The following is a 17,930-nucleotide window of genomic DNA, read 5'->3' as shown; positions in this document are numbered from 1 at the left end:
GTGTGTGTGTGTGTGTGTATATATATATATATATATATGCAAAATAAATACAAGGCAACTAGGTAGCACAGTAGATAGAATGTTGGGTCTGAGGTCAGGAAGGCTTACCTTCCTGAGTTCAAATTGGGGCTCCAGACACTTACTAGCTGTGTGACCCTAGACAAGTAACTTAACCCTGTTTGCCTCAGTTTCCTCATCTATAAAATGAGCTGAAGAAGGAAATGGCAAACCACCAGTATCTTTGCCAGGAAAACCCCAAATAGAGTCATGGAGAGCCAGACATGACTGAAACAACTGAACAACAAAAAATTAGGGGGAGGAAGGCTCCAGAAGCCAGGGAGATTAGAAAAAGTTTCATGTAGAAGACAGCGCTTGATCTGAGTATTAAAGGAGACAGGAATTCAAAGATGCCCAGAGGGGAAGGGGTGGGGGGGGGTGCATTCCAGTTATGGTGGGCTGGCAATGCAAAGGCACAGAGGGAAGAGATGGAAGATTATATATATGGAATCTCAGAAAGGCAAGTTTGCCTGGATTATAGAGTGAGTGAAGGGGAGTAATACATAATAAATCTTCATAGGCAAGTGGGGACATAGAAAGTCTTACAACCATGCTAACTAAATTTATTATAAATTGATGTTATTTAATCTCAACTGGGCCCTCACTATAGCAAGGCAATCTCTTTATTGCTCCCTGATTCTCTATCACAGTCTCTACAGTGGCTGCTCCAAAACGTCTCTTCTCAAGCCTTCCATGAGACTTCTCTGCTCCATGCTCTTGGGGGGGGGGGAGCACCCCACTGAAGACCCTTATATAATGGAGACTTGGCACATAAACTGATTACCTTGCACAGTTGATGAAATCTCTTCAAGTAGAGGAACTAAAGAGCTTGATTCTGGGAGAGTTTGGATGAGGTGTTAAGTTCAAAGTCTTGGAGCTCTAGGAAGCCAGAGCTTTTTTTTTTTTTTAACTTTTTTTTTTTTGGCTTTTTGAAGAGGGGAAGGCAGGGCAATTGGGGTTAAGTGACTTGCCCAAGGTCACATGCCTAGTATTAAGTGTTTGAGGTTGGATTTGAACTCAGGTCCTTCTGACTCCAGGGCTGGTGCTTTATTCACTGCACCACCTAGTTACCCCTCAGTATAGACATTCTGTAACTAATTCTGGTCAGCTTGACCATGTGGTGAGTGGGAGCTTCTTAGAATGGTTTAGGAAGCTTCCACTGTTTCTCTTGCCTCAGTCCTTTCAGCTGCTTTGTTGATAGTTAAACCTCTTTATTTGCCTCTCGAGCCTGAGAAATAGGCACTGTTCCTTGGTCACTACTTTTGTTCTTTCCTGTTGCAGGTGAAGGGAATGAGGGCTCCTACAATGGGAGTTTCAGAAGGTCAGAAGGGTTGCCCAGCATCCCAGCATTTCAGAGTCCAGCCTCAGTCCAACTTCGATGCCCCAGGAGCAAGGGGTGACCTTCTAAGAGACCCAAGCCATCAATATCTAAGACAAGGACTCATCTAGCAGTTAGGCTCATTTGGAAATGAACTTGGTGGGACCAGTTTTATGTAGGAACTGAGCCAAGAGTGTTTTCCTAGGTGTTAAGAGTGTGGCTTTAAACCTTCTTTGTATCTGGATCCCCATCTTTAAGTACATACAGTGCCTAGTACATAATAGATACCCTAGTAGGGGTTGTTGATTGACTCCTCTAACTCTGTTCAGCAATACATGTGAATGGAAGAGGCAGATGGTACGAGTTTACACAATTAGGGTTTGACAAAGCTTGAGTAGTAATAGTACAGAGGATTCAAGAGCAGATGGAAGTACAATGTTGAATTGGTTAACCACAGGGTCAAGATTCAAAATGGAGGAAAGGTGAAACCAGAGGAGGGGTGATAGCCTGGGAGAACAGGTAAAGGTGGAGGGACTAGAGATCAGGATGAGGATGGAGAACAGATTTAGGAGAAATAAAGCACTGGAAAAGATGAAATGATGGGTTCTGTAGTTGGATAAAGGAATTTCAGAATTCTTAATCTTGGAAGGGGATGTGTAATCTTGTGGGCAAGAGTAAGATTAAGGGGGTCATTGTTCCTTGTGTGTGACAGAGGTAGGGTGAACAAATAGGTCACAGAAGCTGAAGAGACTGGGAAACAGGAAGGCTAAGATGTGTTTGAAGAACTATTTACATGTATGTTAAAGCACCCTAGCTACCATAAAGTCAAGAGCTGCTTGGAAAGGAAGATTGTGAGCTGGATATGGAACTCTGAGCAAGGAGGAAGCATGACCTGGGAGACCAGGAGATAACTGGCACTAGGATCTGGATTGAGTGATAAATTTGATACAGTGAAGGTCAAAGGAGTAGTAGTTGCTGAGTGATGGAGGCAGACAGAGAATAGAAAAGACTAGACAAGCAAGATCCAAAAGCAATTGAATACAGTATTCACTGTTTGATAAAATCCTAACAGCAAAGTATTTGGTGAAGGATGCCCTATCTGACAAAAAATGCTAAAAAAAAAAAAAAATCCTAGAAAACATTCCATGCTATAAGTGAAAGCTTAAATGAGGAATAGGGGACTTGGGGAAATTTCGGCAATGTAAAAACAAAATATGTTTGTAAAATTGCTTTTAAAAAAGAAAAAAAAACCCTAGAAAATAGCTTAGTGAAAAATTGGTTTAAACATCTTATAGCATATGTTCCATAGACATATGTATTACATAATAATCTCCAAATGGATAAACAAGTTAAATACAAAAAAGCTATGTCATGAAAAAGTTGGAGAGCAGAAGGCAATATTTTTTCACAGCTATAGTTAGGGGGAAAGTTTATAACCAAAGGATACAGACAAAATAAACAATTTCAAATGATAGAAAATAAAAAAACTTTTGGGCCAAGCCAATAAAATTATAATAAAACTGTCAAATGTTGCATCAAACGTCTGATGAAAACCTGTCATCCAAGATTTGTCCAGGAATTATGAAACAATAAGAGCCATTCCTCAACAGAGAAGTGGTCAAAGAATACGAAGTTTTGAAAAGAATTAGAAATTGTAGATAACCATTAAAAACATTCCAAATCACTAATAATAAGTATTAATTAAAATAATTCTGAGGTTACACTTCAAGTTCTACCCATCACAATGGTCAAGATGATAAAATATAGAAATGGTATTATTGACGTTGTGGGAAGATAGATACAATGAGGATCAACAGAATATAAGTTCTTGGATGGCAGGGACTATTTTATTTTTATATTTTAATTCTGTCAATAATAGGTATTTAATAAATGCTTGCTGATTTAATTGAATGGGAGGAATGGGAGTTGTAAACTGATCTAAAAATTCTGGAAAACAATTTGGAATTATGTGAGAAAAGTAACTAAAATTTTCGTGCCCTTTGCCCCAGTTGTCCTACTATTGGGCATGTGTTCCAAAGTACTCAAAGACAGAAAGAAATGAATCAGTCAACCAACATTTATTAAGTGCCTACTGTGTGCCAGGCACTGTGCTAAGTTATATGAATATAAAAAGAAGCATAAGAGTCCCTGCTCTCAAGGAACTTACAGTCTAAGGGGAGAGACGACACACAAACAAATATATACAGGATAAATAGGAAATAATCGACAGAGGGAAAGCACTAGAATTAAGAGTGGTTGGGGAAGGCTTCCAGGAAAAGATGGGATTTTAATTGGGATTTAAAGGAAGCCAGGGAGGTTAGTAGATACCAGTTAGTTGTTCTGGGCCTGGGACACCCGCAGAGAAAATGCCAGAGACATGGGCTTTGTTCTTGGGACAGCCAGGAGGCCAGTGTCACTGAATTGGAGAGTATCTGGGGGAATGTAAAGTGTAAGAAGACCAGAAAAATTGGAGGCTGGGGTGGGGAAGATCAGCCAGGTTATGAAGGATTTTGAACATCAGACAAAGGGTTTTGTACTTGATCCTAAAGGTGATGGAAAGCCACTAAAGTTTAGTGACCAGGGGAGCTGACACGGTCAGACCTGTGCATTTAGAACATCTCTTTAGTGGCTGGATAGAGGATGGAGAGACAGTTGAGGCCCTGTTCATATTTGAATTGAGGTAGGTAAATTCAGAACAACTTTGCTCCTGGATTTTGAAATGTTATTTCCCCCCCTTTCCACAGAAAAGTGTGAACCTGTGAATGATAAATGTTTAATATATTTTCAGATGTGGTAGTTTTGTTGGTTTATTTTACTTGACTTTTTTCTTTATTACATAAGAAGGTTAAATGAGGAGAAGTAACAGCTGACCCTTATATAGTGCTTTAAGGTTTGTAAAGTAATTTACATTCCCTTTTTTTTTACAAATGAGGAAACTAAGGCTGAGAGTTCATTAAGTGTGGGGCAGCTAGGTAATGCAGTCAATAGAGTGCCAGGCCTGGAATCAGGGAGTTCAAATATGACCTCAGACACTTACTAGCTATGTGATCCTGGGCAAGTCACTTGACCCTGTTTGCCTCAGTTTCCTCATCTCTAAGATGAGCTGGAGAAGGAAATGGCAAACTACTTCAGGATCTCTGCTGAGAAAACCTTACATGGGGTCACAAAGAATTGGACACAACTGAAATGACAAAACAACAACAAAACCCAACAACATCTGTCTATCCATATATTTACATCTGTAACACTTTGATGGATCTCATTGGTTTGTGTATCCCCTCTGCTGGTGCAGATTCCAATCTGTACAAGCTTTATTGGGTGTGATTCTTTTTTTCAAATTCATGGAAGGAGTCAATGTACTAGAAGACCCAAGGAGTTCTGTTTATATTTTGTGCATACCAGTGAAATACTTGAATCTGTTAGTCTGCCCTTGCACTCACTGTGATTGGCCATATCCCTGGTCATGCATATACAAAGTCATACATTATAAATGGAAGAATGTTGCTGCTAAGAAGGTGGTTTTTTGTGGCTGTGGCATCTTGGCATCATTGAGAGTACTGTAGTTTTCTCAATGTAGATCTGTGTTATCTCTTCCCACTCATATCTGGACCAGTTCTTTGTTCACCTCACATCAAAGAGAAATAGTTGAAAAATTAAGGTATAAATAAGCCATACAATGACGTTAAAATAGGAATTCAAATAAAATTCCAGCACTTAGCAAACTGTAGACGCTTAACAGATGTTGACTGAATTTTACTGAAATAAAAAGCAAAAAAAATTTAGTGTTAGTGTAATGAATTATGAGCTCTAAGGTCCCTTCCAAGCCACCAATCATGAATGAATGCAATTAATGAATGAGAAGTTAGCTCAATATGAAGAGGTATTTGTCCACTACCCCACATGGCCCGCAAGGGGAGCTCTCTCTCTCTCTATTTTCCGGGGGGGAGGGAGGGCCCGCCTCGGAGTGCGCGTTCCCATCTACGTCTCGGGCACGCGCGCGCTGCCAAAGCACCGGAAGTGACTGAGCTCGCAAGTTCCCCCGGCCTCTTTCAAGGGAAACTGAGGCCGGGTCTGCCTGGAACCAAACTCCGGGAGAGAAGGCCAGCAGGTAGGCGGCCAACAGGGAGGCGCGCAGGCCACCTGCTCTCAGCTCGCTGCCGGGAGATCGGCCGACATCCCTTCGGCTGTTGGGACAACGGAGGCGGGGGAGGGGATGTCGCCCCCCCTTTACTCGTGGGGCTCGCGGGTGGGCGGGCCGCCCGGGGGGGGGGGGGGGAATGCGTGACGGGCACCGCGCCCTATCGGAGGGCGGCATGGAGGCCTTCGTGTCCCGCCCCCTGCCCTGACCACCTCTCTGATTGGCCGTCGGGGGGCGGAGTCGCCGGGAGATCGGGGGGCGGGACGCCCCCTTCTCTCCCTCCTTCCAGCCTGTGCTGGGGTCCGGGGGGCGCCGGGAGGGAAGGAAGGCGGTTGCCCGGCAACGTGGGTGGCTCGGGCTGGACCCGGCTGTACCTCCCCGGCGGGCGGCGCTGTGGAGCTGAGGGCTGGGGAAGGAACCCTGGGAACCCGGCCGGGACCCCCGCGAAGGAAAAGCTGGGGAGAAGCGCGGTCAGCGCGGGTCTGGGCCGGGCGGCCCCGGGCATCCGAAGCCCCGGGCCCGGGCCCCAACTCCTTTGTCCTGACGCGCCGGCAGCCATGATGCCTGGACGCCGCCAGGGGCGAGCGGAGCGGGCTCCGAGCCCACCCGGGGCGCCCCTCGGTCTCGACGACGTTTGCAGGGTGCAGGGAGAAGGAAAGCACACTGGCCCCCTGCCCGCCAGCGCTTTCCCAGCGTAGGAGAAGGGAAAAAGGGTTAAGACACCGGAGCTAAGAACCCACCCTCGAAAAGCCGGCTCCCATTGAGGAGCCTCCCCCCAGGGCTGCTCCCTTTGGATTAAATTAAAACAACACACGCTCACAAAACAACCCCATCACAAAACAACAAACTAAACACCCTCTCCAGCTGCACACACCTCCGGCAAGTGGGCCTGGGCCGGAGAGCCTTTCGGCCCGCCCCGCCGGTAGGCCGTAGCTCGGAGGGGCGGGCATGAGCTGCGAGGGGGCCGGGCTCTGTCCCGGGGGCCGGGAGCGCGGCTCGGCGCTGCCTCAATGTAGGCGATGGAGGGGGAGTGAGAGCGCCGGCTCCTGGGCTCCGAACCTGCGGCCCGGGGGGAGGGGGCTGGCGCCGACCGCAGCCCCGACCCGGGCTCAGACAGCTGATTTGAATGCAAGGTTATTCCTGGGGTGGGGGGATGGTGCGGGTGGAAGGGGCATTTCCAAGAGGAGGTGATAATCGACCGAAAGCCCAGTCTGTGGATTTTCAGTCTTACTCAGTCCCGGTCTCTTGAAAGATAGATGGAAAATTACTGAGATATGTAAGAAAACCTAGAACCTTGGGAGGGTGGAATGGGCCTTTGCGTTTTTCCCCCCTGAAGTTCTCTCTCTCTGTTCAGAAACAGCATTTTTGCCTCGAATTTCAGAAGAGAGTTGTCAAGCAGATCCCAAACCCAGAGAGCAGGTGCTTTGGACAATGAACTGGAGGAGCCCATTCCTGATGTAAAAATGTCTCACAGTAACCGGGAGCTGGTGATTGACTTTCTTTCTTACAAGCTCTCACAGAAAGGATACAGTTGGAGTCAGTTTGAAGATGAGAATAGGACTGAGGCCCCAGAAGGGACAGAGATACCTAGTACTGTGAATGGCAGCCCCTCTTGGCACCCTGCTGACAGCCGTGCAGTTAGTGGGGCCACAGGACACAGCAGCAGCCTGGATGCCCATGAAACAATACCTGTGGCTGCTGTGAAGCAAGCTTTGAGGGAGGCAGGAGATGAATTTGAACTCCGGTACCGGCGGGCCTTCAGTGACCTGACATCCCAGCTCCACATCACTCCAGGGACGGCTTATCAGAGCTTTGAGCAGGTAGTGAATGAACTCTTTCGGGATGGGGTGAACTGGGGCCGAATTGTGGCATTCTTCTCCTTCGGAGGGGCATTGTGTGTGGAAAGCGTGGATAAAGAGATGGAAGTCTTGGTAGGACGCATCACCTCCTGGATGGCCACTTACTTGGATGACCACCTAGACCCTTGGATCCAAGAAAATGGCGGTTGGGTAAGGACCAGGGACCCCTTTCTGCTTCTTTCTTTTCCCTAGTCTCTGGCTAGAGACATCCCCAAATTTTCCTGACTTGTAGTACAAGTCACACTGTTGTGTTAGGTAATCATTGTGGGCATTGAAGACCACATACCAATAAATAACCAAACACCATTTGTATTTTTAGTGTCTTTATCCTAAGGAGTAGTTGTCTAGAAACCTTAATGGATAGACTGGTTAAGCTTTAAAACTCTTGAGAGCCTCTGCAGACCCCTGCTCATCCTGAGGAGCACTGTCTCACAACTGAAGTTAGTTGGTTCATTTCTTTGGTCCCAAGAATTGGGAAGTGTCAGGGAGGGCAAGGGAAGTTACTTTGGTGAGCTTTTTCCCTCTGAAAACCCAAGGTTCTGTTTACTTCACAAGTAAACCCCATAATTGACCTGTACTTTTCATAGACTGATTATAGGATTTAGAGCTGTAAGATCCTTCCAATGTAATCTAGTTTTCAACTCTATCACATCACAGGTGAGAAAATTAAAGTCAAATCACTTGACCAAAGTCACACTCCTAATTTGTGGCAGACCCAGGATACAAATCCAAGACCTTGGCCCCTAGGGGGTCCTAGTCCCCTGTTCTTTGTACTACATAATACTTCCCCACCAGAGTAGAAGAGGAGCCTTTAGGCATGGGACTAGAGCAGAGAGTGGGCCTGGCCAGGTAGGAGACCCAATTATCCAAAGATAGATTTTTTTTTTTGCTTTTTAGAGTGGGGAAGGGTAGGGCAGTTGAGGTTAAGTGACTTGCCCAAGGTCACATGGCTAGTTTTTTGTGTTACGAGTCTGAGGCCGCATTTGAACTCAGGTCCTCCTGACTTCAGGGCTGGTGCTGTATTGACTGTGCCACTTAGCCACCCCGGGTATAGATTTTTAGGATAAAATAGGTTATGCCCCTCAGGATTCTGGTTGTATCTAGTGCTGCTCTGTAATTCTTCATCATGTGCAACTTTTCACATGATCTGTCAGTTTGCTGATCTCTTGCTGTGTCATGCTGTATAAATTGAGCACTGCCTGAGGTCAGTAAGCAGCAGCTGGACTCCCGTAGTCCTCCTCCCCCTCCCCCCCATCCCTCTATTTCCTTCTGTCAGGAAGGGTCCTGGTGCTTCTAGAGCACTCGTTGCTACTGAGGCTAGAAACAAGGCCAAAGAACCCAGAAGCAACACTCAATTCTGGTCCTCCCTGGGAAGGGCAACTCTCATCCACTGCCCATTATCCCTTTATTGCCTAAGAAGAGTGAAATCCAGACAGCATACGACTTTGAACTAGAAGAGACCTTAGAGAGCATATAATACAATCCTCTAGTTTTGTAGATGTGAAAGGAGAGGCCCAGACAGGTTAGGTGACTTAAACATCACACATTTTAGTAAGTCATAAAGCTGTGGAGGGAAATGTGTGTGGGACCAAAGGCCTATCCCAGCCTGTTTTACTTTCTCTCATTGATTGGGAATAGGTACAGGTATTCCATTAGCTTGCTGACTTCTCAGGAGTCCCCAAAAATCCAGCAAATTTTCACAAATAAGTGATTGATTGAAGGAGCTGAGGTGAAAGAGGGAGTAACTGTACCTTAGGGCTCTGGAATGTGAGGAATGTGATTGTTCCCAGGCTGTGCCCAGGGTGTGGCAGTCTCAGAACTTAAAGGGATCACTCATCTATTCAGCTTGTCCAAGACCTCCCCTGGCCAGTATTTAGGTATCCATTGTTTTCTCTATAATCCTGTTTCCACCTCCAATTTAAAGAGAGAGGATTGAACTGGGACCTAGCTGTCTCTGGCCCTCTCCCTGGCTGGCTGACCCAGCCCTGGAAATCTACTCTGTAAATGAACTCCTTTGGGGATAATGATTAAATGGTTCCTGTTGGTTGTGCAGCTTGCCCTCCTGCTTAGCTTGTCTTTGGGGGCAAATATTTGTTCAGCTGATTACAGGAGGTACAGGATTCCACTGCCTCAGATATATCTATCCTCTGTGGCAACTCTTGGTGGGGAATGTGCACCATTTCCTTCTGACCTTTATCATATTGTGACATTGCTCCATGACTTGTGCCATTTGTAGCCAGTCAGCAGCCAAGGAAGGATCACCTGGATCCCCTGCCTGTGTAGAATTCTGTTTAAGCTACCAATAGGATCTATATGGGGAGAAGAAAGGGAAGGAAACAAGCAATTATTAACTGTCAACTAGGTACTAGGCACTGTGCTAGGCAGTCAGTCAATCAGTATCCAGTTCTTAAGCACATAACTCTGTGCTGGGCACTCTGCTAAGTGGCAAGTACTATGTCTGTTTAATCTCAACTCTAGGGTCTATAGGCACTAAGAAGACTGGATGATGCCTCTCTGCAGAAAAGTCAAGCCTTGTGTTATTTCTTCCCTTTTTCTCTTCCCCTGAAAATTGGAAATCCTATTATAATTATTTAGTAAATCATATTGAATCCTTGGTACAGTACCTCAAATGTTATTTCCATAAGAAAGGGGATGGGTGAGCTTCAGTAAGATATTTTAGCATCATTTCTGGCCTTTTACTGTAAGAGGTGAACTGAAGATGATTTGATTATTCAGGGCACTCCCAGCTTTCAGGCCTGGACAAAGCTTGTTCAGACATTTACTTTCCAAAGAGTCATTCACTCTTAGGTTATCACAGGTTAATCAAGATGACACAGGCCTATTTTTTCCTACCAGTCTTGAAGGCTGAAGTTGGTTGTAGGTTTATCTGAGCTCTGGAGATCTATTCTTCATAGTGTCATTCTGATGTGCTGTACAGATAAAATGCACAAATGCATAAGCTAAAAGGGCCATTCAGAAGTCCATCATAATTTTTTTCATAGATGAGGAAACTGAGGCCCGAAGAGGTAAATTGACTTTCCCAAGGCCATACAGGTAATAAGTAGCAGAGCTAGGATCCATAGTCTGGTCCTCTGACTCCAAAGCCAATGTACTTTTCACTTCACCATACTTCCTAGGATGAAAACTAAAGTCTTACCAAGATTTGAACTAAGATTTCGTCATTAAGAGGCTAGAGTGCTAATTGTTACACCCCAGGCCACTCAGCCTGATAGGCCTTTAGACTTGGAAGGAACCTGAGAGATCTTATAGTCCAGCCTCATTTTACAGAGAAAAGACACTGATGTTCTGAGAAGGGAAGCAAGTTGCCTAAGGTCACACAATTAAGTGCCAGAATATGGAAAACAAACCTAAGTTTCTTAACTCTGGGTGCCCTTTTAATCACATCACACCTTTCCTGAGTTGTAGTGTATTGTGCTGATCCATCATCCACTCTTGGACTCAGCATCAGGATATTGAGCCCCTAAGGACAGAAGGGGGTAAACCAACCAAGTGAAATGCCCCTGTTGTAAAAGGTCTTCTGTCTTCTCCATGGGACACATAGAGTCCTGGCTTTTTGGGAAGCTGCAGAATTTACCAGAATTCAAGAACCCTGGGTTTGGAGTTATAGCTAAGATCGTGGTTGGGATTCCTGCTCTGCTCTGCTAGTTACTACCTCTAATAATGTCTTGAATAAGTCATTTTTAGGTGGGATATGAGCTGGGTGAAACCTGAGAGATCATTTAGGCCAGTCCCCAGGTTAGATGAAAAGACTGAAGTCTAAAAGAGGTTGTGACCTGCCCAAAGCCTCACATGTAGCTAGCCTAAAATATAAACCCAAATCTTCCAACTCAATCTGTTGTTCTTTCCATTATAGTACTCTGCATCTCTGTGCCTCAGTTTCCTCTCGTAAAATCCAGAGGATTAGAATAGATGATCTCTAAGATTCCTTCTGGCTTTAAATCCTATCATGTTTATATTATGAGTCAGGAAGAGCCCAAAGCAATGCCACTAATAATACTTAGTCTAATTCAGGGAGGGTAGGGGTAGTGTTTAGTTATCAGGGTTATGCTCTCATATAAACTGATTTTTCTTTTTCTGAAATTTCTTGTATTCCCTATGAATAACTGGCAATTCTGTTTGTGCCTGGGGCTGTGGGGATGGGGTGGGAGTAGTGTGAGGAGGAAGACTTCAGTATATTTCTACTTAATTGTGACTGGGTAAGGGGGTGGAGGGCCAAGGATGGGGGTTGTGTATTCCTCAGGTTTTATTCTTAGCTATCCCACTCCCAAGCCTCTCTGCTTGGTAACCTAAGTGAGATGTTGAACCTGTTCGTGAGTAGGTTTCTCTTCCCTGTAAAATGGGATAATAATACCCAGCATTCAGGGCAGAGAGAGACTCCAATAAAGGGGTGGTGCATGTGCATTAATTATGGAGTAGGAGCCTTTCTTCGAACAGAATTGGCTGTCCTGCATCCCCAAAGAAGCTAAGTTTCACCCTTGAAGGTATTACTCAGGAAGCAACTTGAGTCATTGCTGTATATATCCAGGACCAGTGATTAGTTGGGGATCTGAGGCTTGAAGGGAGGGGAAACTCCACTATTCTACATGAATAACAACATGATAATAATTGAGGGAAACTTAAACTCTTTTAAGTAAGTAGAGATTCTTGGGGACATTCTCTGGCTTAACAGACCTTTGTTGAGACCCAACTGGGAGTAGTTGCTAGAGCTCTGGACTTGAAATCAGAATACCTAGATTTTAGGCCTGCTACTGAGACTTAGTCTGTGATGTTAAGCAAGGAAGTCTCTTTACTTCCTTGAGGAAAAATAAAACTACTTAGTTATATTAAGTTGTCTCTCATTGTGAAGAGTTTTATAAATTATAAAGCTCTTTGTAGATGTGAGTGAGTGATTATTGTTCATTCAAAGTGATGTTTTGGATGGAGAAATTAGAATCTTGCCCTTGGGCTTCTTGGCTTTGTGGTCTCAGTTTCTGTAGGCTTCCCTCCTTTAGTGATATGATGCAAACTTTTGCATTTCTTCGCAGATGTTGGTAATTTTGTGGTTTTCTCAGGGAAACCCCATCAGAAACCCCAAACCTGGAAATTTTGAACATCTCATTCAGGTTCTGTGATGGAAGCGGAAGTGTTGCTAGTGCTTCCCCTTTGACTGCCCAGGGCTGCTTTTGGAAGATCTCTGTTAGCATCACAGGATTTTCTGAATTCCACAGAACCCCCCACAGCACCTAATTTACCAGGTGGGCTCTTCCTAAATGCCTTTGGAAAATCCTTGAAAAAGTTTTTTAGGGATTCTTCAAAGGAGTTGGTAAAAATCACTTGGTCTTGGGATTAGGCTTGTCAGTAGGTTGGTTTTAATGACTAATCTTTCCTGCCACCTTCCTCCCTCTTTTCTTTTATTCCAGATCAGTACCAGTCTGTTCTAAGAACCCTTGTAATTTGGATACCCTCCCTTCAATCACATTTATTGCCTGTTGTATCTCCTTACAGAGAGTTTCTTTAAGCAACTGTGGTATTTTAGGTAGATTTAGGGGTGATTTCCAATGAACTATTGTTCTACAAAAGCAAACTGTTGCCTTTGGGTGTTCTCCTTCAATAAAAACACCATCAGGGGTGGCTAGGTGTCGCAGTGAATAGAGCACTGGCAGCCCTGGAGTCACGAAGACCTGAGTTCAAATATTATGACCTCAAACACTTAACACACACAAAAAAACTAGCCGTGTGACCTTGGGCAAGTCACTTAATCCCAATTGCCCTCCAAAAAAAGGTAAAAAAAAAATAAAAACACGATCACCACCAATCATTATTAAGCTCCTGCTGTGTGCCACGCCCCTAAAAATAGACCAAAAACAGTTCTTGCCTTCAAGGAGCTCACAGTCTAATACCTACAAACATAATCCCAACAAGGCTCTCTTTGGAAGGAATCTCTTCACTTCTGACTTTAGTTTCTCCTCAATTTAGGCTGTCTTCCCCCTCCTTGCAGGAAGGCAAGCCCATCCTATTGTAGTCCCACCAGGTGGCTGGGCCTTCTCTTTGTAATGTGGTGGGTGAGGGTAGGGCAGGTCTTTTTTTTTTTTTTTTCCTTTTGGAGGGCAATTGGGGTTAAGTAACTTGCCCAAGGTTACACGGCTAGGTTTTTTTGTGTGTGTGTGTGGGTGTTAAGTGTCTCAGGCCAGAACCCGAACTTGGGGAACTTGGGTCCTCCTGACTCCCGAGGCTTTACTCACTAGGCCTCCTAGCCACTCCCCAAGGGCAGGTCATTTTGAATTGTCACAGACTAGCTGCCCCTTTACAAGGTCACCATAGGTTCCAGGGTCAGGTCCTCAGCTTTGCAGATTCTGAAACTCATTTTCAATCAGTTCTCCCAGGGGTGATGAGAATTGATTCACCTTATTTGATCAGCTCAATACAATCTTTTTTAATAATTAAAAATGCCAATTTATTCATTTATGCTGATGGGTTCTAGTTCACCAAAGAACTCATTGTCTAGAAACTCTCATTGCTCATGGGAAGTTCACTTAGGAAACAAAATGATTAATCAGAAGGATCCTTTATTAACAGTTTAAATGATAGGAAATTGGATGTTTTTTTTTATTAAAAAAAATTCTTGTTAGCTTTTGTTTTTATATTACCAATATTTCCCAATATGCCACCCCATCCCCCAAGATCCATTCTTATAATAAATGATTAAAAATTTTTAAAAAGAGGAAAAGAATTGGGGTAGTTCAGCAAAACTAATGTCACAAAAATCTGACACACAGTACTCAATCCTCATAATTGTACCCTTCTTCAAAAAAGGGAGGAGCAGAACTTCTATCTCTTCTTTGGTGCCTGGTTTGGTCATTATGATTTTGTAGCACTTGTTTTATTTTTTCCGTTTATCATTGTTGTCATTGTGTATGTTACTTTTGTGGATTTGCTTACTTTGTGGTTGTTGTCCAGTCATGTCCGAATCTTCATGACCCTGTGTGAGGTTTTCTTGGCAAAAACACTGTGGTTTGCCATTTCCTTCTCCAACTCATTTTACAGATGAAGAACTGAGGCAAACAGGGTTAAGTGACTTGCCTGGGCTCACAGAGCTAGTGTGTGTCAGAGGCCTGATTTGAACACATGAAGATGAGTTTTCCAATTCCAAGGCCAGTGCTCTATCCAGTGTACCACCTACCTGCTTACTCTGTATCAATTATATAGTTCTTCATCTGCTTCTCTGACTACTTTATAGTCCACATTTTTTCTGTGTATCTGTATTTCATTACATTTTGTTTCTAGTTCTTTGCTAACTACCAAAAGTACTGCTATGAATATTTTGTTATAAATATGGACCTTTCTTTTTAGCATTAACCTTATAGTACTGAGATCAAAGTATATTAACATTTTAGTTGCTTTCATAGTATAATTCGAAACTGCTTTCCAGAATGCTTGGATCAGTTCACATTCTATTAAAATTGTATGAATGTTCCTGTCTTTCTACTGCTCCTCCTGGAGCTGGATATTTGGCCCACATTTCTATCACACTAGTGTGGCTTAACCAGCTGAACTTTTCAACATTTTGTTTCTAACCAGTAGCACCTCAGAAGAATTGCTCTCCAGGATAGTGCTGGAGGTAGCAACACATTCTTCGTAATCTTTTTAGATTCCATGCCTATTACTTATCCTGTGGTATTTGCCATTACAGTGTTAGAATGACTAGTGGATAATAGGAATTTAGCAAACTGGTAAGCATTGCCTCACTCAGAACATAATATAGTTTTTAAAAATTATCATTTATATTACTTATGTTTTCTTTTAACTCCTAAGAAGCAAATTAATCTCAGAAATAAAGTATCCCCAAATTACAGTGTAAGGTAGAGTACAACTAATTTTTTCATTATATGTTGAGGCTACATAAGTTCTCTGAACCAGGAGTCCTTGATATATCACTAACTGTGTAATTTTGTCAAATCACCTAACTCCCAAGGCCTGAGGGAATTGGATCAGGCCTCCAAGGTCCTTCCTGGCTTAAACTCTGTGAGTGTAATTCCTCAAGTTTCTGTTTCAGAGAGGGCAGCTTTCTTGACCTTGTCCCCAGATTCTAGGTCTATCTTGCTCCTTTGGACTTAGAACCCCTGTTTGTCTACTGCCAGTGCTGCCTAGTGAGATTATCAGGTCAGGATCAAGTCTTAGGCTTGTCTCTCATTGTGTTAGAAAACTGGACTCATTGCATAAGGCTGTTGCTAGCTGGCTCCAGAATGGGAGGCTTTTTTTCTGTAGCCTGTCAGGAAATGCCATTGCAATGACTTCCATAACCACTTTCCTGTCCCAGCTAAGTGGCAGGATTCCTTCTGACAAGAAAGTGGAAACTGAAAAGTAGTGCCTTGAATGTCACTCTCTCTTCTGGTCACTTGGCATCTCTTCTGCTCCCATCCCCCCAGCCCTTTTCCTGCTGGCCCAAGTATTTTCTGCCCCTTCTGCTTTTCCCTCTGGTCTGTGCATGGTCCTTTGTGATTCTTTTTCTTTGTATTATCCTACTGGCAGGGGCTGTCTTATATTCATCATTATATCTACCACCACACCAAGCAGAAGGCCTTGTGAATAGTTATTGCTCAATATATGTTTGTTGAATGACTAATGAGCCAGTGAATGAACTCTCCTCTGTTCTTTCAGTTCTTTTGAGAGAAGTTCTAGCTGATGCCTTTGTGCCAGAGGCCCCTAGCCACATTGCCTGGGTGTGTGAGGCCATGTGGTTCAGCCTTCCTGGGTTCTCTTTGGTTCTGTCACTCAGGAGATTCCAGTTTGTACTGTGCTAATCCAAGAGACATCTATGCCATTTGTACCTTCCTAAATCATCTCCTCATCAATTGTCCAGAGACCCCTATAGTGGATCACCTAAGGGTTACATTTGGAAGATAAAAATTTTGAGTCAGGAGACCTTGTACAGAGGGCAAAGAAAAGCTACAACTTGTTCTGCTGAGCTTCTCCCAAACTCCCCAGGAGTGGTTTAGAAAGACTGAGGGAGTTAGTTGTTTGTTGAATAGCAAATCATGCTGCTATGGACTGTGTTAGAAGTCCCACCATTCTCAAATTCTTTGATGTCTTTGAAAGGGAAACTTCCCTTTCCACCCTACCCCCATATATCTTTGTTCAATGTAGACCTGGCAGACTGATTCTCTTCCCTAATGATTGACCCTTTCATCTGTCTCATTGAAACTGATTCAGAGAGTCCCCAGGTATCTCTCCACCCAATAGGTCCTTTGTTTCTGGAGTGTTTTTAGAGGCCAGGGCACCTCTTTCATTATTAAAAACTTGCTAACAAGCCAAGGATGGGTTGGGCTGAGTTAAGGGGTGGAAATGCCACTAGTCTAATTTTACAGAATGCTCATGGCCTTAAACAGTGGCCCTTTCGCTACTTTTGTTCAGCTTTGGTTAATAGCTCTGATGCTAACTGAATCTGCAAAGGCATTCCTACACTTAAAAACTTTTTCACTTTTCTTGGTGACTTTATCTTAACACTACTCCCCTTCTCTAAGACTAACTACATGACTTCAGGGCCATCCACAGAGGTTACAGGTATCATCAGATATCTGCACCTGCAAGATAAAGACATCATTTCAGGCTGTATCCGGTACAGTAGGTTAAATTCAAGTATCGAATACAGAGTCAGTAGAAATTTATTACACGTTCTCTGACAGTCATTTTGCTGGGGATAGATAATAGGAAAACAGTTGCCTGCTTTCAAGGAGTTCTTGCCACCTAATGGGGGAGACAGCTATGTATAAGCAACAGTATAGCAGATAAACTTGAGATGATCAGTAGAGGGAAGATGCTTCAATTGAGGGGGTTTAAGAAAGGCTTCCTATAAATGGTGGGATTTTAGCTGGAACTTGAAGGAAGCTAAGAGGTGGAGATGAGAAAGGAGAGGAATCTGGGTATGGAGGACAGCCAGTGAAAATGTCTGGAGTTGGGAGACCAAGTGTCTTGTTCAGAAAACAGGAAGGTTGGTTTCACTGGTTCATAGAGTGTGTGGCAAAGGGGTGCATGTATATGTACGTGCGGGCCATCATGGAGTGATAGGGAGCCCCAGGAGTTTGTTTGGGGGAGGGGGTTGTCAGTGTGTTTGACATGATCATTCCTATCTAGGAGAGTGAGGAGTCTAGGATGACACCTAGATTCCAAGCCTGAGTGATTAAGAGAATTGTGGTGCCCCCCAAAGTAATAGAGAAGTTAGGAAGAAGGGAAAGATAATGAGTTCAGTTTTGGGCATGTTGAATTTAAGATGTTTACAGAACATCCAGTTCCAGATGTCCACTAGGCAGTTAGAGATGTGAGACTGAAGGTCAAGAGAGAGGTTAGGACTGGTAGATCTGACAGTTGTCAGCATAGAGAACGTAATCAAATCCACAGGAACTGATGAGATCACCAAGTGAAATAGTATGGAGGGAAGAGAGTAGAGGGTCCAGAAAAGAGCCCCATGATTACCCACAGTTAGTGGATATGACCTGGATGAAGATGCAGGAAAAAAGACCAAGAAGGAGCAGTCAGATGGATTGGAGAACCAGGAGAGAGG

The 17,930-nt window shown here is 43.9% G+C and overlaps 1 protein-coding gene across 5 annotated transcripts in view; it reads left to right on the top strand.

Moving 5' to 3' along the window:
- Nucleotides 1–5,361: 5,361 nt before the first annotated feature.
- Nucleotides 5,362–17,930, top strand: part of BCL2L1 (BCL2 like 1) — a 46,127-nt gene continuing 33,558 nt past the window's right edge. The window contains exons 1-2 of one of the 5 annotated variants that reach the window (XM_069073899.1): nt 5,362–5,621; nt 6,868–7,522. In XM_069073899.1, coding sequence (XP_068930000.1) covers nt 6,977–7,522 — 546 coding nt within the window. In that variant the 5' untranslated portion in view covers nt 5,362–5,621; nt 6,868–6,976. Of the gene's footprint in view, nt 5,622–6,482; nt 6,647–6,765; nt 6,790–6,867; nt 7,523–17,930 lie in introns of those variants that run through there. The other 4 variants (XM_069073900.1, XM_069073898.1, XM_069073897.1 and 1 more) reach the window with 4 other exon arrangements.

Source organism: Petaurus breviceps, unplaced genomic scaffold, assembly GCF_028583685.1.
Source record: "Petaurus breviceps papuanus isolate PSGF00001 unplaced genomic scaffold, PetGlider_PUasm1.0 90879, whole genome shotgun sequence".
NCBI lineage: Eukaryota > Metazoa > Chordata > Mammalia > Diprotodontia > Petauridae > Petaurus > Petaurus breviceps.
This window is presented reverse-complemented; position numbering and strand designations above follow the sequence as displayed.